Source organism: Channa argus, chromosome 5, assembly GCF_033026475.1.
Source record: "Channa argus isolate prfri chromosome 5, Channa argus male v1.0, whole genome shotgun sequence".
In the NCBI taxonomy this organism is placed as follows: domain Eukaryota; kingdom Metazoa; phylum Chordata; class Actinopteri; order Anabantiformes; family Channidae; genus Channa; species Channa argus.
In genome coordinates this window covers 8,989,395-9,009,667 of record NC_090201.1, presented here as the reverse complement: position 1 = coordinate 9,009,667, position 20,273 = coordinate 8,989,395, and the positions used below count along the sequence as shown (strand labels likewise).

The window sequence follows — 20,273 nt, the reverse complement described above, 5'->3', positions numbered from 1 at the left end:
TGTCAAATCATGTACAGCATTATGTTTTATCAAAATATAAATAATGTGCATACTATTTAAAGTTTGGAATTTCTTTGAGTTCATAATGTTCAGTGTATTTTCAGTGCCTCAGGTATTTGTATACTGATGCAACCCTACCCAATTTCTGCCGGGCTTGGGACCGGCGCTGCGCGGCTTCAGTGCCCAGGGACACTTTGATGTGGTTGGGAAGAGTGGGGCGCAAACCTCCGAGCCTATGGTCAGAAGGCAACCACATCCTGATGCTTTTTAATGACTATAATATAACCATGTTAAGGCCATTACTGATCAATTGCTGTTATGTTGTTAAATGGCCTACAGAGGGAGCTGGAAACCAAATGCTGAACATGACTGAACATGCAAAGAAATTTTAGCTGTAAGCTTCAGATACTGTAATGCCACAGGTTTTTAATTAGTAGGTGTTTTTTCATATTAGGTCATAAAAAAAAAAATACAAAAACTACCAATGATGAAAACAAAAAAAATGGACATGCACTGTACATAGCAGCATGTTGTGTAATGCTTGTCCAATATGACAAAGTGCATATAACCATTGCTCAAGGAATCAAATGAGTTTTTATGGTGAGTGTAATTCATATTCACCACATCCAGTTAACATTTTACAACTTCACCTCAACACGAGAGACTGTCAACAATACGCAGAGTAGAGAGCATTCACTACAAGATAGGCAGCTAATAATTGTCCATCACTTTCATAACACACAGCCATTGTTATCCAGCTCCTGCAGAATTTGTTGCTTAGTGACATGTCTGTTGTGATTCTCCTTTGGCCTTTTACATCAATCCACCTGCCAGTGATGGACAAGATTGGGTTCCCTGATTAGAAAGAGTATCTGACCCAGATGGCCTATGTCCTGAAAAGGGTGACAATGTAGTTGTGTGCCAAAAATGTGTCAACAAAGTAGGAATGTATTGATATTCCAGCATTTTGTATTTACTCTCACTTTTTCTTTTTGCAGACAGCTATGAACATTTCAAACCACATATACACATATACACATATACAAGCCCCGCACTTTAAAGGACATACCACAGTGTGCGATAGTGTAATAACTCTCTTTGCTTTCAATATATTTTTCTAGTAAGAATCTTACTTAAGTAACATTTTAAATGTTAAACTCCTCTACCAACGTTGAAGCATACTTTTCATTTTATATATAAAAACACAAAAATTATGCAGTCTTTATTTATGGAGATGATTGTGTGCTCTTTATAATGGTAAGAGAGACATATAATTAAACCTTTTTCATACAATAAAAGTGACAACTAGCATGACCGCAGCAGATTAAAAATAAGTAAGGAATTTCTAAAGCATAGTAAATTTATTTGGAATTCTGAATTGAATCTTCCCCTAATTTGCTTCTCATTCACTCCTCTTTCCTTTTGCTCGCTTTCTCTCCCCATCATGCTAAAGTTAATCCTGATTATGTACGCTGTCTAACTGGTGCAGAATGAGACCAAGGCTAATGCCATTTTACCCAGAAACATTTCCGAAGCTCATCTATTGTTTCAGTATCTAATCGTGTCTATTCACTTTGTATTGTCACAGGCATGTGAGGATAGGTTTAATTAACAAGTGAGTGTCAAGTACTGTATATGAATTCATCCAAATCCGACTGTAACATTTAACTGCGGAAGCACAATCAGGTTTGCCTGAAGTTTAGTTTAATACTTCATATCTTTGCTGTTTTCACATAAATGTTCTTGTTTCTTGTTTTTATTATTTATTATACCCACATAAAGCATCCCTTTAACTCTTTACTCGACATTACTGTTTGAATTCACGTTTTTAAACACTACCTCTTCTGCAGCTGAGTATTCATTATTATCATTACATGCTCTGGCAGCAGTTCCAGCTGAGCGGTAATTGCTGTACGGTTTCAGTGTGTTGCATTGTTGGATGAGATGGATAAGTGGCTGACCTAGTCTCTGCTATAATAGCTTTGTGTGTTGCAATATGAAAGTGGTCTAAGCAGAGGAGAAGAAAAGCCATTGTTCCTACTGTTGCTCTGCTGGCTCTCTGCTGTTTCTTATTGCGTTTGCATTTAAGTCAGACATCACCTGCTTAGCTCTGTTCAGATCTCCCAATACATTGCATTGGAAATTTGAAGTGATCATCAGACTCACCTGTACTTATGTGTCTTAACACACTGCTGTGTGATGCAGCTAAAATGTTTGCATATATCACATAAATGTCAGGGAACATGCATTCACAGCCATACCCCACATCTGTCCCTGCTTTTTTTATACAGCTCTACTGGCTCTTGTGCTCTGTGCCTTTCTTATCCACAATCACACATGAACACACGCTGGCCTTTAGCTACTGTACCCAGGTGTGGTTCTCTCTGGATCTTTAGTACACATCAGTTTCTTGTAATGCATGTGGACACCTGTCAGTGTGTGTGACAGGATATTTTTCTTTTCACCCCTTCAGCAAGTAAATGAGGTTGCTTCAACATGTACACGTACAGTACACTCAGGACAGTGGGGAGCACATAAATGATTTTGCAGCCTAATGCCAGTTGTTGTTGTTTTATTTATATTCCAAATATAATAGTTACACAGTATGGGAAAGTTGAGAGATGATTGGCTATGAATCCCTTCAGATGTTTTTTCTGTAATTATAGATTCTTTCCCAGCATGATTAAATAGGTGGCACCAGCTCTGTAGGAGAACGTGCTTATGTGCTAAGTGAAAAAGTTGAATCATGATGATTAGTTTAAAGGAATAGTTTGGTATTTGGGAATTACAATTTTTTCCTTCTTGCAGAGTGTTAAATGAGAAATGCTTATTTTGAACATTTAAGCTATAGAAGTATGTGGTAGTATGAGATGGCAACTTATCTTTAATGGAAGCTTTAGAGGCAAATGTAGGCAATTGACTGCTTTTCCAGTCTTTCCAGTCCAGGTTAAACTAATGAACAGCTTACAGAACTCTCATATTTTTTGTAACTGGTAACCCCCCCTAAAAAAAAATGTCTTTTTTTTATTTATCAGACTTACTGCTGTTGCCTCAAGGATCATATATTACCAACTGCGAACCAGAGGCTCCTATTGGAAAATGATGTTGGTGCAGTAAATTTAAAGAAAATTAACCACCAATGTTCTTTGGTTCATCATCTGAAATAAAATCTAACTTAAAAGATGAAGTACACATACAGGGCTCCCCTCTTCTTGTTCAGCTCCTTTTGATTGCCTGTGTTGAAAAGATTATCCAGTCAAGTCCTATGATTTTTCTAATCGCATGGACAGAGGCCTTCAGGCAAAGAGTGTGTATCTGTATAAATGTGTGTGAATGTGTGTTCAACAAGAGGGAAAGGGGCAAAGAGACAGTGGAGGAAGAAAATAAAAAAATCTGAAGTAATGTTATAAAATTAACCTAAATATGATTTGAAAGAAAAGAATCCCACGTGTGTGTGTGTGAATGTGTGAATGCACAAATGAAGCCCTGGTTCTTATTTGGTTGTCAAAGATTACATAATATCAGTCTCCACACTGTGCATCATGTTTCCAATTGGAAAACAATGCCATGGGACGTTACTGTGATGGCTGTTATTCAGCAAGAAAACGCTTGGGAATAATCACCAAATTGTAAAACCACATTTTTGTTTCCTTTTCAGACATTTGGATCGAGCTGGATGGAACTTTGGGTTGAGCATAGCATAGTTTACTTAATCATGACCCCCTCAAAAAAACAGGAATGCGCATAAAGTTAAAATAACAAACCCGCTCCTTCCAATGGCAAAAATTATAGGCGTCACTCCTTTTTGCTCAAGCCAATCTCTTCCTGTCTCCATGGCAAATTCAATCCCTCAAAAAAATAAATTAATTAATTCATAAATTTAAAAAAAGCCACTCGGCTTTTTCCGGACAGGAGATTCGGAGCCGAGAGCCCCTGACTGCTGCACGGCGCGCGACAGACACATCAATCGGGTCTTGGCTTGTGGTTGGAGATTGTTTACATCCAACTAAACAAGTACGAAAGAAAGTGTTCTTCAGCTGAAATGGACGCCGCCAATCAGGTGAGTAAATTAACCATGAGAAAGACAACTGCGACCCAGCGATGTGACTAATGATGTGTTGCATTGACCAGCATGTTTTAATTGGTGTTAGAAATGAGACGCTTTCATCCTCCCTCTGTGTCCTTACGCAGCTTGCATCTGGAGGGACATTCCAAGTGCTAAAATTACCTCTGGGATTTATCCGAGTTTTGGAATGGGTGAGTTGAAACTGTGGTGTTTTTGTGCTTGCAATAACTTAACTGTGTTTGTAAACGCAATTTGGATTTGTGGGATGTAGTGAATGTCTAGCCTCAGGTTTTGAATACTCTATCTATTCCTGGGTTAATACATTCCCGCATCTCTCTGGTGGAACTGCAAGTTTAACACATCGGTTGCGTTTTTTTCCCCACTTCGTGATGTCTGGACATGATTCTTCCACACGGTGAGGTGCCTTGCCCACAATAAGCTCGGCTATGATCTGTTCCACCGTGACCAAAAGGCTCAAGTTTATGTAAGAATTTACGGCTGGTAACTACACGCCAGGAGAAACCGCTGTGTAGTGGTTTCAATTGTGCGTATTTTGGCCGTGTGGCGCAAACCCTGTGCGTTTGGCAACAGACCACAAAAATGTCCCCCTTTTTACCCTAAGTGAAATGATATAACAGGAATCAACAATAAGGACGGGGTGTTCTAGTTCTGACTGAATCAAAGCTTTACTACCTTTTTCCGTCTGGGTGCGTTTGTGAAGTCGAGTGTTTATTGTACAGTGCTGAAAAGCCTAGAGGCAAAAGAGAGATAACTGATTTTCTTTGATGTGAGTTTAGAGAAATTACTGTAGCCATGAGGGTATTGTGCACAGATAGGATGTGTGCATCTGTGTGTGTGAGCTTGTCTTCCCCACTTTTATAAAAGCCATCAAATGTGCTGAGAATCCTCAAGCAGCAGTAATGAGAACATATTTTCTGTTACTTTTATTTATTTTTTCAAAATTTCTTTTTCAACGCACAAAGGAAGGGGACCTTGCTTTAACTTATTTCGATGAATTAAAGCAGATGTCTATCAGTGAGGTGAGATTGTGCATGGGACCAGATTCACTGTGATATTTGTGGGCCCGAGCCAGAGAACAAGCAGATGATCCAAAGCACCATCTGTATGATAAAGAGAACATGCTGTCATAGCTCCCTCTGTGTCTCCTTGTTGCTTTACGTGTGTGTGTGTGTGTGAGATAGAGGGCAGCATGTGTGATTGTGCGAGCATGACTGCACACAATCTTGTGACATCTGGTGAGGTATTGATCCAATGATCACCTGTTAGTGGCTGCTTAGTAATCATGCAGTCTTATGCAAGCTCCAATAAATGTTACCCCCCCCCCCCCCAAAAAAAGAAGAGACACACACACACAGACTTACCATAAGGTCAGGCTACCTCCATGCTTCATGACACTGTTATGAAAGTGACCTTTTCCTTGCTGTGCCTTGTTTTTCTCCCTCATTCACATTCTTAAAGAAGGAGACTTTTCCAACATATCTGCTGGCTTGTGGGCACATGCAAATGCAAAGAATTCAAATTTTGACCACAGTGTTCCGATCTATGTAGCTTGACATCCTGCTCAAACACAATGCCTCTCAAACAGCTGTGTCAGAAACTCACATCATTACCTGAATAAAGTTACATGACAAAAATAACAAGGCTATTGCAGCTGCCATTATAGCCACTGGCTCAGTTATCATGACGAAAGGTTTATAGGTATGTATGCATTATGTGTATCTTTATATCCATATGCATATCACTATATATGTGTGTGTGTGTGTGTGTGTGGTTGTGTACAGCTAAAACCTTGGACTCATGCAGCCCTACAAAGTACTTTGCATTGAGGGGATCTTTATTATGTAAATATTTATATTCTTCATTTACCAAGGGACATTTGAAAAATGCTTTGCGCCAGTTGGGAGGCACACATTTACATATGCCAGTTTTATTTTTTGACAATGGCAACTATTTGTTAAAGTCTGTAACAACAAAAACACCAACATCAGCTGTATTTGTATCAATCATGCTTCATTTTCTAAAGGCCTGGAGTGAATTTCCTCCAACATCATGGTACCAGCAGAAAACACATGTCTGTCAGTTTAAAGTGTTTATATGTCCCATTTTGTTCATGCAGCAGCTGATGTTGATTTTGGTGAAGATAATGAACCCTTGATTGTATGTCTGATTGGTCATGTGGACAAATAGAAGGTTTTTTACTTTCACTTTAACTTAGTTAAACTTAGTCAGAATACTTGCGGCAGACAAATGGGTTTATCCATCATTGGTTGGTACATGGTCTGCACTGGGATAAAGCATAAACAAGGACGTCTGCAGGAAATTTTAGATGATGCTTTTCCAACTCTGTGCGCGTGTGTGCATGCAGTCTCTTGGCCTGTTTGGCACACTGTCAGTGGCTGGCATATTCCGCTCTAAACAGCTGTAAGGTCCCCTCCTCTCCACCATGGGCCAACTCATGCAGAAGCGTTCCTTTGAGATGTGCCCAAACCCTTCACTGCATGTGTGTGAGCATGTGGGAGTCTCTTCGTGTGTGTGTTTGCAAGAGAGATGGAAGGAGAAAATTGCACAGCTGATTGAACACATGATGCAAATGATATAAATGCATTTTGGTATTTGCTGAAGGATTGTCACGGCTGTTGTGTCATCGCACACAGTGCAGTTTTACAAGTACTATATAACTCAGTGGCTTCCTGTACTGTAGCAAAGCTCAGGCTGGTGAGTCACAAAGAATGAGTCCATCATGACTCTAATTTATGAGTAAGGGTCTTTCTCTCATCCAAAACCCAGGGCTGACCCACTGTCCTATGATGTCATCCTTAGTACCTTACTGTACACCACTTTAGTTTGTGTGTGTGTGTTAATGTGCTTTCTCCAATCCGCTGTCTATGTCAAAGATGTTGTGAGTGAAGCAGATCACTCTGTTACATCATTTCGTGTCTTAAAATGAAGTGTGTTCAAACTGAGTTACTTCAACGGAGTGGAGACTCCTCTCTATAACAATGTAACTGCATTAAATACAGATAACACCAGTTCGACTTTGAGGTCCTTAGCCTCATGGTTCAGTACGTTGTGCTTTGCCTGGTTTGTGGATTGCTGGTTAGAGAAATCATACCAAACCAATAAATATATAAATATAACAGAATAATAGACAATAAACATGTAATTGTTGCAGCCCCTGTAACATGTGTTCTATTCACAGTTTTTTATATTTAACATTTTGCACTTACATAAGCTAAAACAAAACATTGGTTTCCTGGCATTTATATATGTTGTCTGAAAATAAAGAAGAATATTCAGATATTCTGCATTACTGTCCAAAACTGTCCAAATCCTTGGCAAATGCCCTGTTAGTCAAAGCTGCCATGCATATGCACTGTAAAAGTAAATATGTGATACTATTATTAGAAACATTAGAAAGGCTGAAATCTAAATATTTGTATGATTCATTTGTATTGCAGAAAAATAGAGAATATGTATATGCAAATACACCAAAGCCTCAGATTCAACACAACATAGATTAAACAGATTTTGAATTTAGTGAATTGGCATAATAAGGTTCATTAAAATCATTCTCAGCCACTTTCTCTCTCTCTCTCTCTTTAAGTTTTATTTTTTGACCAATGTTGGTAATGTTTTGTAGTGTAGGTTTTAATAGAATTGCTGCACAATGTTGAATAAGGGGGGCACACACACACACACGCCAAAAGAAAAAACGTGAAGGGAGGGAGATGGAGAAAAATTGTCAGCAGCTGTTGACAGATATCGCAAGAGACTTGCCAGGTCAAAGTTTTCAGCTCTGAAATCACTCAGTTCATGTAGACAAGGCGACAAGAGGCTGGGGAAAAAATGACAAGTATTTTAAATGCTTCAATAGATTGTAATTCATAACTCAATGTTATAAAGCCCGGCTGGGTTAGGCAGGTGAACTGATTTTCAGATATGTAAATAAGAATAAGAGCTATTTTACCTCTCGATCAGATATTGTTTAAAAAAACGGAAATCGTCGTAAAATTATAGTAAAATGCAAAATAGCATGTTATAACAGCCATGACAAAAATGCTCTGTAGGCACTGATCTGTCATCCCTAATATCTGTGACTCACTATACTGTAATCTATCAAAGACTGACAATTTTGTGTCTGATATTGTTAAAAGATTGATGTTGGATGTTTTCTTCTAACTCAACAAAACATTTATAAAAAGAATTTGACCTTTTTTGGTCAACATATGGTTTGGAATTTAAAATGTTCAAGTCTGCTGAGTTTCAGTACAGTATCGGTACAATTAATCTCTTTTTGGGTATTTTGTCTAAAATGCTTTTCAGATTTTTGTGAAAAGTCCCAGATAATTGTGGGATATGTGAGTTTGTGTCTTCCTGTAACTTTCCATAATTTTCATGTGAAACGTGCAACACTGTAAACATCATTTGTGTCTTTTTCTTTTTTTTTACAGATGGCATGTTATGTGATCCTGTTGTTATTGTGTGTATCCCACCCCTCAGGCCATTTTCAGACAGACTTTAGCTCACCAGCATCATCTGGCAAAGTGAAATACATTCACCTGTGCATAACAAGGGGATTACGTTGTAATGTGAACTGAGCATTTCTACGGTTTCGCTGACTAAGAAGAAGTTCGTAACTTTTCTGTGTTCAAATATTGTATTGTTATGTAGGATGGTAAGCCACTGGATAGTGTTTTGATGTCTGAGAAACACAAACACAGCTCTGTTTCTGAAAATGGTCTTCCTGGATTGTATTCCATGTCAAAGTGGTACCTAAAACTATTGACAAATTTAGTTTAGTTTCATAAAGAATGCTGTTAAACCTTTTAAACACATCTGTCTCTTGTGTGTTTTCAGTGTTACTCCTCATCTTTTCACATTAAATATTAAACGAAATGTTACAATATAGGGAAAAAAAGGTAATTATTAGGTAAAGTTTGAGGAGCTGCTTATCCTCAAAGGTGTAAAACTCATCCCGGCCCACATGTGTGGAGGTTTAAGCCAGTGGGTCATTTCTGTTTATCCACCGCACAGGACATAAGGCTTGTTTGTTGTGGTAGCTGGTGCGTTGCTTGTTACTCGGCCTTTCATGACCCATCAGGTCAGAGCTGGACCTTTGTCTCCTTGACAATTGCCCACCCTTTGTAACTCAGACAGGGAAAGGTTAGCCTTTCTTCTCATGCAGTTATGGTGTCTACTCTTGTTTATGTACAGTATGTACACATAAATCTAATGATTGTTGAATTTGTTGAACTTATGTTGAACATAATGGCATACTTGGATTCCATGTTCCAAACATGCTGAATTGCCATTTTGTTACTTTATTCATTCTAGTTTGTGACTGTGTTCCACTTATATTTTTGTTGGTAGTGGGGAGGAAGTTGCAGTAGTGATTGTAGTGACATTGATTTAAGAAATATGTTAAAATAAGAAAAAGAAGGAAAATAAGAAATAAGAGTTCTTTTCTGAAAGTTGACTTAATCCACATGACCTCGGCATTCCCATTGTTAATACAACCTGACCAATCAGGGATAATATTCTGATGCATATCAGAAACACATACCTACAGAAGACTACAGAACAATTTGCACAAAGAGTTCCCAACCTTGATGAGACAACCCTGACAAAATACAGTGAAAACTGATTGTTAAGTCATATCATATGGTAGAAATTCCGATTAAGATCTAAGATAATAGTGAGTAGTAGTACTCGTTCAAAAATACAGTCAGTGAATAGACCCTTCCTCGGTTGTTGTTTACCGAACAATATGTAGTGTGGCTCATATGGCTTGATAGGGATGACAAAAAACATCTAATATATAATATATATAATATATAATATGTTAACTATACAGTATGAAGGGTGGATGGCAGAATCAAGCCTGAAAAAACCCGTCAGTTCAGGTCAGGTCTAGACAGATATTTAGAGATCATGTTTGGGAAGGGTCAGGTCAGGCTGATGCCATATTGTGTTAAAGTGGTTTGACTACTTCAAAATAACACTACAGCAAACATATAAAAAGATGACTCAACTGACTGCTGTGTGTATTGGTCAAGACTGTATGTATGTTGGGTTTGGGTTGGGCTCAGCCACCACAGTCTGGGATTTGGGATGGGTTCAAACAGAAATATATGGCTCAATCCATACTCCAATACAGTACACTGTATGTTATTCAGCAATAACATTAAGTGTTTAATGAAAACAATAATAGCCCTAGATGTTCACAAAGTAAATATCACAGCTCAACAGATGAGGCAAATCCTTAATCAAGTCGAGGGCCAATGGTTCAAATATATCTGTAATAAGAACAGGGCAGAGAGAGACACTGTAGAGGCTTTGAGACAGCAAACAAAGTTGAAAAACAAGTAGAAATAGAAACTTAATTGTTGTCACTGAGCATATTACACATACATGTTACAATGAAAGTCTTTCTCTGCATCTAACCCATCACCCTGGGGGGACCAATGGGGAGCCACAGAGGGCGTTAGGGGAGCTAGCGCTAATTGTCATACTCAAGGACACACCTGGTGCTCCTGATTTGGGCTGGTATTTGGGCTGGGACTGAGCCACCAGGTCATAGTAGGTGGGCTGCCGTGCTTGAATATTTTTAATTGAAGCTCTAGTGTTCAAAATAATAATTTAACATTGTTAAAATCCCAGAATTTTACATTTCGGATTCACTTCTTTTACATTTCTCTGCTGTAGGGGTCATTTGTTGTAAAATAAGGAGAGAAAACCATCGAAATACGTGTTAAAAAAGAGGCACTGATTTAAGCTAAAGAGGCTTGTCAAAGAGAGACTAGTCTGGCCGTAACATAACACTAGGTAATTTTGCCCCCAGTGCAAACCTAAAAACTTGTACCTTAACCTGCACTTCTACTAGTGTGCCTTTTTAAAAGTGAGGTAAGAACATACATGCACTGAGAGAATTATCTTCTCCCTTTGCTTCTTGATACGACAATACATCTCTGGAACATATAGAAACGCAAACACACGCGCTCACACATTGGGTTTGTATTACATTTTTTCAGGTGCCTCCAGCTTAATTAGTGCAGCGACTGTACCCGCCGTGCACAGGGGCCGGGTTCCAGCTAGGTCACCTGACTAGGTAGCCATGGACGCCCCATGGGGAGAGTAGCGGCACCAAGAAAGGACGGTGTTACAAAAATAAATGGAGATTTTTCTGCCTGCTTGTGGTCAGTCAAGCTTACAGAGGGGAAGATGCAAAGAGAAAAATGAATGTGGGCAGAGAGAGAGAGGAAGATGAATCTGAGCGTTGCAGGACACAAAGCGCTCCCCATGCATACAGGGATTAGCCACTGTTAAATGAGCTACTGATTTTGTACTGAAGCAAAGATTAAACAGCTTTCACATGAAGGCTTGTGGTTGTCAACTCTGTGTTCTGTAATCTTCTGTAGCTAGGATGATATCCCTGATCACATTGTACCAAAGTTCAATTAAAATGTGAATCTGTCTGCTAGTACCACTGTGTTTGTGTTTCTAATGTGCATATGTGTCTTTTTTGCACTTAACTAGCTGGCCTAAAAATGCTTATGTTTGCACACTGGCAGACTGCAGCATTGAGAGCAAGTGTGCGTGTGTGTGCGTGTGCATGTGTGTCTGTGTGGGGACTGTGGCTAATGCTTCTGCCTGACCGGAGAGTAATTTTTATTCCACAGTCACATACATACACACTGCATGCTCACATCTAGGTCCTAAACCACTGAGACGAACACATTCATAGACACACATAAAGCCATGCACACGCAAACATCAACACAGAAATATATGGAAACACACTAGCATGACTATAGATGACAAACACAAACTGACCGGAAATTGGGTGTTTTGCTACAAATTGTGATTCCACGTTTACAGCATTTGTTTAGTCCATTACAGGCCTAGGCTATAAACACCAAAATGTATTTTAGGTTCTTACCAGTGCATTGTCTAACCTCTTACAGATCTGCCCGGTTTTGTATTATTTTCAGTTTTTTCAGCTATATTTTAAAAATTGGGACCATGAAGACTATTTTAGCAAACTTATAGAGATTAGGACAATGCAATGTTCATCATAAACCATAGTAAAGTTTTACATAGATTATTTTAAACATTAGTCTCTGAGTTTGATCAAAACTAAAACACAGAATCTATCCCCCTGAAATGTCTTTTTAGCTAAAGAAGTGTTTACCAGCATTATGATAAAAACATGGCTGCCCATAAAATTCTGTGATGATAATAACTTTACTGAGGGGGCTCTCTACATTCACCTCAGCCAAAACCTAACTTACATGGGCTGAGACGAAGTGCTCAGCATATGTGGGAAAACCTGAAGCCTTCGAGGTGTCAATTTATGTGGTGGGGTTGTGTGATTTTAAAAGGGGTTTCATTTTAGCTTATAGCGGCGGATAAGCCATTTCAAAGAGATATGCCCCCCTTTTTCAATCTCTATCTCCCTCTTTTCATTTGTCTCTTTCTTTCTGTCTTCATTTAGAGTGTCCTAGATATTTTTCCCTCTCAGTCAGGCGGGAACAGGGGCTAAAGATCTGGGGTGTTTTTCGCTCCTGAAGCAGCCACTTGACACCACCATGATTCCTATCGGCATGAATAGAGCAGGTGGACGGTGCGTGTGTGTATGTGTGAGTGAAGCATCTGTGAGGAGGTTTGCAAAAAATGTCAAGAGCATCTCATCAGTGAATGAACCTTTTAGCTTGTCTGCCACTTAACGTGATCCTTAACTTTCCACTTGGTGATATCTCGGTTACTTCCTCTGCTGCTCTTTTCACATCCTCTTGGTTAAGCAGGTCCTCTGTTTTCTCTTGTTGTCCCACCTTTCATTTTATATACAGTCTTTTCCACATTCATTTGCTTAGGTGTACTCATTAGACTTGTGGCTTAAGATCAAAAGATGATCATCAGAGGAAAGTTCAGAATGTTTCAAACAACATAGAAAATAGCAATCAGGTATAAGAACAGTTGTTTCTTGTTAGCCAGGTGTGTCTTGGTGTCAAACCAATAACACAATTTGGAATGTCCTGAAAAAGAAAGAAACCACTGGTGTACTGAGCAACATACACCGATAAGGCATAATATTATGAACATCTGTGCAATTTAAATCAATCCAATGCAGCACCTTTTAAAACAGGTTTGTTCTTTTCTAATTTTTTAATTGCTGGTGGTCAAGTCTAAAGCCAGTGGATCAGTTTTGTAATCCTCAGCCAGCCCCCATCTTTTACAACGCATGCTCATGTCCTCATTTGAGCCTCCGACTCTGTTTAAGCTATATGTAAGTCTCCTCCCACAGAATGGTTTTATGTTTTGTCATTGTTGTTTGAGATACAATTATTACATCAGTTTGAAAGCAAATAAGAAATGACATGATAGTACACTTCAATGCCATGTAGCTCAGTACAGAAAAAGACTAACGGACATCTTTCAGAGCTTTGTTTGCACTGCAGACATTTTCTATTCCATACCCTTGCTTTACTCTCTTCCTCTCCCTGAATCCCCCTCTCTATTTTACTTTCCCTCTCTCTCTTCCTCTCTATCTCTTGTTCCCCAAGGAGCCCAGCTGGGAGAGGCAGATAAACACACGGGGGCACAGGGCTTAGTACCCACCCTCTTTCCACAATGCCACGCTCCCCTGTTCAAAGGCCCAGGCCAGAAATGAGAGGGACTAGATTCGAGCTGAAAATCACAGGGAGAGGAAGCAGCTGCTGGAGAGACAGAGAGAGTTAATATAGACCTAAATAAAGAGAGAAAGAGATTTTTATCTGGGGGGGGTGTGATAATAAGTATTTATACTGGCCACTTGTCTTCTTCTTATTTTTATATTTTCTTGTTGTTGTTGTTAAGATAAACACATGCAACAGTATTTATAAGACCTGTGGGCTCCATATGATTTTTCTGGGCATGTTTGTGAACACATAAACATATTTGTATTTTTGTTTGAGGGTCTGTTGAGCTTCAAAAGCATCCATAGCTAAAGAGAGTGAAAATTTTCACTTGAGGAATTCCCTGCAGAGATGTGCACCTTGACAGTCAGGTAAGAAACAGTGTGAGGGCTGATATTGTACTAAACAAGTAAAAATCTATAAACACTTTATAACAGCATTAGTCTTTGATCTGTTTGATTTGTATTGTAAGTTAAACCAATGACCCAGAATGCAGAATTGATAAGTTATCTGTTGTATCATCACATTCTCTATGGTGAGCATTGAATGTGTCTCTATATTGGTTTTGTTGGACACAGCAGGCTCATTTATTGGTCATGTAGAAATTTTGCACCCTCACATTCATGGCATACATTTAGCAACTGTTTCTTCATTTAATACATATTTAGATTGTGTGTGAAATAAGCACACCCTTAATCAACAGACACATTAAGTACATGCTCACACACATTTCCAGGATGAGCTCTATTGTCCAATTAAATGATCCAAGAGCGCCCCCCGGAGGCTGAAAAATTCCAAACTACAGACATGTGTCCTCCCCAGCTGTTGGCAAGCTGCGCGTCCAGCTGCCTGTAATATGAGAGAGTGGAGGCTCATGGTAACCAGGCGTCAGGTCTGATTATGGTGATCATAGTTGTGAGAACTCTTCAGGCTATTTGAGCTTTATATGGAAAACTGGGCAGAGAGAGAGAGAGAGAGCATAGTTTAAGTCAGAGGGTGGATATTTGTGTGTCTGAAGGATGTATGTGTTTGCTGTATTTGAATGTTTGTTGCTTATAACTAGAGGCATGTTTATGATTATGATCCTGACTATTGTACCCAGTTAGTTTTAACTCATTTGACACCAAAACTTTCTGACCAGCTTGTCTAATGTACCTAATTCATTTGTGGTTCATATAAATGTAACACTAGATGTAACACAAAACATTAGCTCTAACCAAAATCATTAATGGCATAGGAATCATTATTAGAATGAGAATAAAATGAATAAAATCGCCTTTTCTAGAAGACATTTGTAAGGGTCCCACAACTTCACATTGTTAAGGTAAAAAATGGTTTTATTGATTTCCTCAAGCCTAGAATTGCCTAAAATTTCACATCTTTCATAATAAAGTCAAGAAATAGGTGCTAGGTGTCTATCTCCTGTTTATCAAATTAGGAAAGCAAAGCAAAACTTTATAATAATGGGTATTTGGGTCACAGCATAGTTGAATATTAAATACAGTTAGTGTACGGACAATACTTTAAGTGGAGGAATTGAGAGTGTGCTTGTATACATTTACCATAAATCACATTTTCTCAATTGTAATGTTTAGAGAACAGTGTTATGGAACCCTCAACATATGATGACATTTCCTGCTACTAAGAATTACTTACTTGTTTAAAAAATGCAAATAAAGTACCTAACCACTCCAAGTAATTGTACTTTGTCTGACAAAATCCATTATACAAGACTGAGTTTCTGTTTCGTTCACATTTCCATTAGCCATGATTCGATAACCATGCCCACACCTACAACCATGGCAAATAGACTAGTTACTCTGGAAAATAAATGATCCAACTACAACCCCTTTCACACATCTAATATCAGCCCCAGGACAGTGTAAAAGGAGTTTTACTGCTAAGACACTGAATGAACGTGAAATATATTTTTCCTGGTGGAAGTGCAAAACAAATTAACCTACTCTGCTACCTCAGCAAATGCAAGCAGGGGTGTGCTCCAACGGCAGGTCAAATACTTGCTTGCAAGAATTTCTGCCCGATGAGGCACTGTTAAGTGCATTGCTGCCTCCCACTGGTGTAGTAACATAATTGATTTCTTTGTTGCTACTTGATTGTAACTAGTTGAGGTTATATACAGTCATACAAAAAGTAATTTGCTTTATTAAACATGCAGTTACCTCTGGCGTTATAAAAACTAGTAAGAACTTCAGAACATATTGTTGATAACAAATAAAAATAACTAAAGTTAACTCTGAGGTCAGCCCTTTGACTTCATAGTATACAAAAGAAAACAGTCACTAGTTCTCTAAATATGTATGTGTATTGTCACTTCAAGGGTCGCCATTGGACACTGAAGTGGACATTTTTTTTGTTTGTTTACGGCAGATGCCCTTCCTGCCACAGCCTTCCATTTTGTCCTGGCTCCGAACCGGCAGTAATGTTGACCTTGTTGGTGGGACGGGCCCCTTATCATTTATGCCCATTTCACATTTTGATGTTTAGCAACCACATTCAAAAGTGTAGAAGTATGTGAGTAGGAATGGTAATGACGTATGTAGTGTGTAGTAGTGTGTTTGTAACCTTATGTCTTTTATGCTCGGGGTGGATGGGTTGTGTTTCATATAGTGTGCTTCCTACAGCATATAGCTGATGGTTCTGTTCTCACACTAGTCAGGTTTGTATGTTGTATTAACAAATTGTTAATGCAGCTTCAGTGGTTCAACTTCTGGTTCCTCCTGGCTGCACATAGCAACCCTAAGTTGCCCTTAGTATCTGCTTCTTACCATGGATAAAAGCGTCTGCTACATGAGTAATTGTAATTTTTTTTTAAATTTCTTTTATTTTTGCAGCTCTTTGCCATTTTTGCTTTTGCGACATGTGGGGGCTACTCTGGACAACTGCGGGTTAGTGTTGACTGCATGGAGAAGGCTAGCAGCAACCTCAGCATTGGCATTGACTTTGCTTATCCTTTCAGGTAAGTAGTCCTCACCTTAGCCCAACTACATGATTGTGTTGCTCTGTCTACACATGTGTCCCTGTTTCCCAGTCTGTTGACAGTTCAGGATCTTTAAGTCGAATGTCATGCAAAAAGTATGAACCTGTGTTTACTCTAATACAATATTACAATGTATTGTGATGACAGCCACCGTGTTATGACTGTTCTCAGAGTTTTCTGTTGGTGTGTTCAATGTCTCCTTTCACCAATACTACAAAATGAATCAGAACCCACCAAGCTGCAACCACACCAATAATGGGTTTGGTGCCAACTTCCCAAATGGCACATAGAATAGAGTGTGTAGAGCGTTTTCTAAACACATAATCATTAATGGAAACTGAATAGGGTTACTAAAGTTTACTGCTTATTATAGGTAAAACTCGAAAGAGTATCACTCAATGTTCAAGTGTACAATCTCTGCTTACATTCAGTACAATGACAATTTAGTATTTCCTGTCTTACCAATTCCTTACAGATATTGTACTCAGAAAATGTCACAGAGTCACACATTAATGCTGCAACACAAAGAATGCAAATCTTGGATTTTACTCCTCCAGTTATAATCCGTAATGGTGGGTTGGCTAAGCTGAGTGTTTACTGCAGACTGATTTAAGAGAAGAGATAAAAAATTAAGACTGCACTTGCATGAAGAGTTCAAATAGGGTTTTTAATATCTCAAATTCTCAAGGTTTTCTGAACTCGACACTAAATTCTTACTTTCCACTGAGGAAAGATTCTGATGTATCATCACTCATACCATGGTCTACTTGTGCAATAATATCCTTTCATAATTGTTCTAAAGACTCTGATTGACTATTGAGTAGGACTTGACCTCTGAACCTCTCTGTGTGTATCAGGTTGCAGCAGGTGTCCTTTGAAGCGCCCATTTGCGAGGGCATGAGGAGGGAGCATGTGTTCCTCATTGGAGACTATTCATCCTCTGCAGAGTTCTTTGTCACCATTGCTGTCTTTGCCTTTCTCTACTCCCTTATGGCCACCATCATCTACATCTTCTTTCAGAACAAGTACCGTGAAAACAACAGAGGTCCGCTGATTGTGAGTACAGTAAGAGTACCTTTCAATTATATTATTTTTTGTTGTATCTAAATCATGAAAAGGAGTAAAATGCCAGATCAGCCGTGCCATCAGCCGCTATCTATATCTGTATATCTGTTTGTCTCTTCTCTCCTACTTGCCATCAGGACTTTGTTGTGACCGTAGTGTTCTCCTTCATGTGGCTGGTCAGTTCCTCTGCATGGGCAAAGGCTTTGTCTGATGTGAAATTGGCTACTGATCCAGATGAGGTGCAGCTTCTCATCTCTGCCTGCAAGGTTCAGACCAACAAGTGTGGTTCTGTGCATGGGCCTCGCTGGTCCGGACTTAACACCTCAGTGGTAAGTTTCACAGAATGTCAATCAATCAAACAAACAATCATCTGTTGGAATTTTGGTTTAAAAACACTGGGAGCATAGGGAAGACTCAAGTGCTGAAAGGAGCTGAAGTGATAAAGGGTCTGGATGTTTCAGTTTAAGTGTGAGCACTAAATTAATTGTCTTTGCTGCAATTAAACAGGGGTTGGAAACTGTATGAGGTAACATGAAAGTGTGAAAAAGTACAGCTAAAGCATATGCACAGAAACCAGTTGGAGTAAAGTATGTATGAACAGACAGTTGAAGAGATAAGGACATGAGGCCTGGCAGGAGTTGAAATGCTGATGTTGAAGCTGAAAGTATATTGAAGTAGTTGAAAGAATTAATGCAAAGGTATAAATATAACAATATGAATGTGAATGGCTGATTCCAATTTCTGTTACTAGATGTCTGCTCAAATTGAATATTGTTATTTGTTTCTTTCTTTCTCTTTAGGTTTTTGGCTTTCTCAACTTTGTTCTCTGGGCTGGAAACATTTGGTTTGTCTTTAAGGAGACCGGTTGGCACAAGGGAGCTTCAAGATTTGCAAGTGGGGCAACTGAGAAACAGGGGGGCACCTTTACACAGCAGCCCTACAACCAGGCTAGCTTTGACCAATCAGGGAACTACAACACCGAAGGAAACTTTGGCCAGCCATCTGAGTACAGCCAGGTGGGAGGGCCCACCTCCTACTCCAATCAAATGTAGCTGAGCCTTTTCGTTTTACAAGTGGCACTGCTGTATGTTAAACCAGGGCAATCAGGGGCGATAGGAGGGAAAGTCTGCACAATTTGTTATCAATACATCTGTGCAGAAGACAAAAAAGATGACCATAGAAAAAGGTTTCAAATGCATTCATTGTAGATACAAATATTGTTGGGTATTGTACAAAATGAATTGATATAGTCTTTTACTCCTTGTTGTATTTTCTGTAGTTTAAAACACATTAGTGAGCGTTCTTTTTTTCTGTGCTTGGTAATTGGCAATCGCTGTTTTGACCGGATACCTTTTTCAAACTGGTTTGCTTTATTGTATGTTTGTATAATCTAAGTGCAAGTTCTGAAGTTCATGGTGTTGTAACACACATGAAGTGTGTTAATATGCTCTCTGTAAAATGACTGAAAAACATGCATTCTAGTTTTAAAACTTTACAAAGTTCACACCGCCCTGACTTACTTTCGAACCTTTATTTTGATCAGTATTATTACTACAAAACAGGAAGTATGTTTTGATAATGGGTATTCCTAATTAAAATTCAGATTCAGGATAATGCTCGGTTTTGTGTTATAATTATTATAAACACATTCCAGTATCAGTCTCACATTATTTTTGATTATGTCAGAAAATAAAAAACTATACAACTAAAGCAATGACTGTATACTACGAAAATATGCTATACAGGGATAATACAAAAAAAGTATAATATGCAACCACTGCAGCATGTTTCTTTCCAGGGTTTTCAGTTCACATTTTAATTTTATTTAAATAATGTAAAGAGGGAGGTTGTGTTGTTGTTTACAAGTGGCCACTTCTGCTACAATTTACTGTGACTGTTTTCTAAGCTATCCTCAGACTACAGGAAAAATGAAAAACATACCTCTCTAAAGCATGTTTAGAGTGTTCATTTACACTGTTAAAGCCCAGCAAAAAAGCACATCAATACCACAATGACTAGTCGATAGCGGGCTCATCCATACATAACTGATACTGAGCTTTTGTTTACTGTAAGATTGCAGTTCAGGCTTGTACAACTTTTGTAAAACTATGTGCAATTCATGTAAAGTATTATTTACAAGATAATATTTAGTTGCTGTTTGTTTCCATTAAGATGACTTGTGTAACCCTGTTTCTTAACCTCCTAAGCATGTCATTTGTATCAGTTAAATAAAGAGGATTGAACATCCATGTATGTAAAATAAGCATCCATGATAAATGTTTGCGAGTCCATATTCTGAGTTTGGGTGATACAGTATGTGGGCTAATAAAAATGCACACATTTCTCCAAAAATGATCATCATTGTTTTTTATTTCTTTGTCCAAATCGTCTTTGGCTGGTTGACCTTTGACCTTCGACCTGTTGCCCAAGTACAGTGATGTTCCATGAT

General features: G+C 38.7%; 1 protein-coding gene across 1 annotated transcript; it reads left to right on the top strand.

Moving 5' to 3' along the window:
- Positions 1-3,710: 3,710 nt before the first annotated feature.
- On the top strand, positions 3,711-20,071 carry synpra (synaptoporin a). The gene is made up of 6 exons (XM_067503224.1): positions 3,711-4,060; positions 4,192-4,257; positions 16,614-16,738; positions 17,617-17,815; positions 17,962-18,153; positions 18,625-20,071. The coding sequence occupies exons 1-6, from the start codon at positions 4,043-4,045 to the stop codon at positions 18,874-18,876; spliced, it is 852 nt and encodes a 283-aa protein (XP_067359325.1). The 5' UTR covers positions 3,711-4,042; the 3' UTR covers positions 18,877-20,071.
- Positions 20,072-20,273: the final 202 nt, after the last annotated feature.

What these genes read in the sequence shown, in the direction of transcription:
- synpra (XM_067503224.1), top strand. An exon ending in ACAACAGAGGTCCGCTGATT is followed by an intron (nt 17,816 to 17,961) that starts GTGAGTACAGTA and finishes ACTTGCCATCAG; the next exon opens with GACTTTGTTGTGACCGTAGT. An exon ending in CCGGACTTAACACCTCAGTG is followed by an intron (nt 18,154 to 18,624) that starts GTAAGTTTCACA and finishes CTTTCTCTTTAG; the next exon opens with GTTTTTGGCTTTCTCAACTT.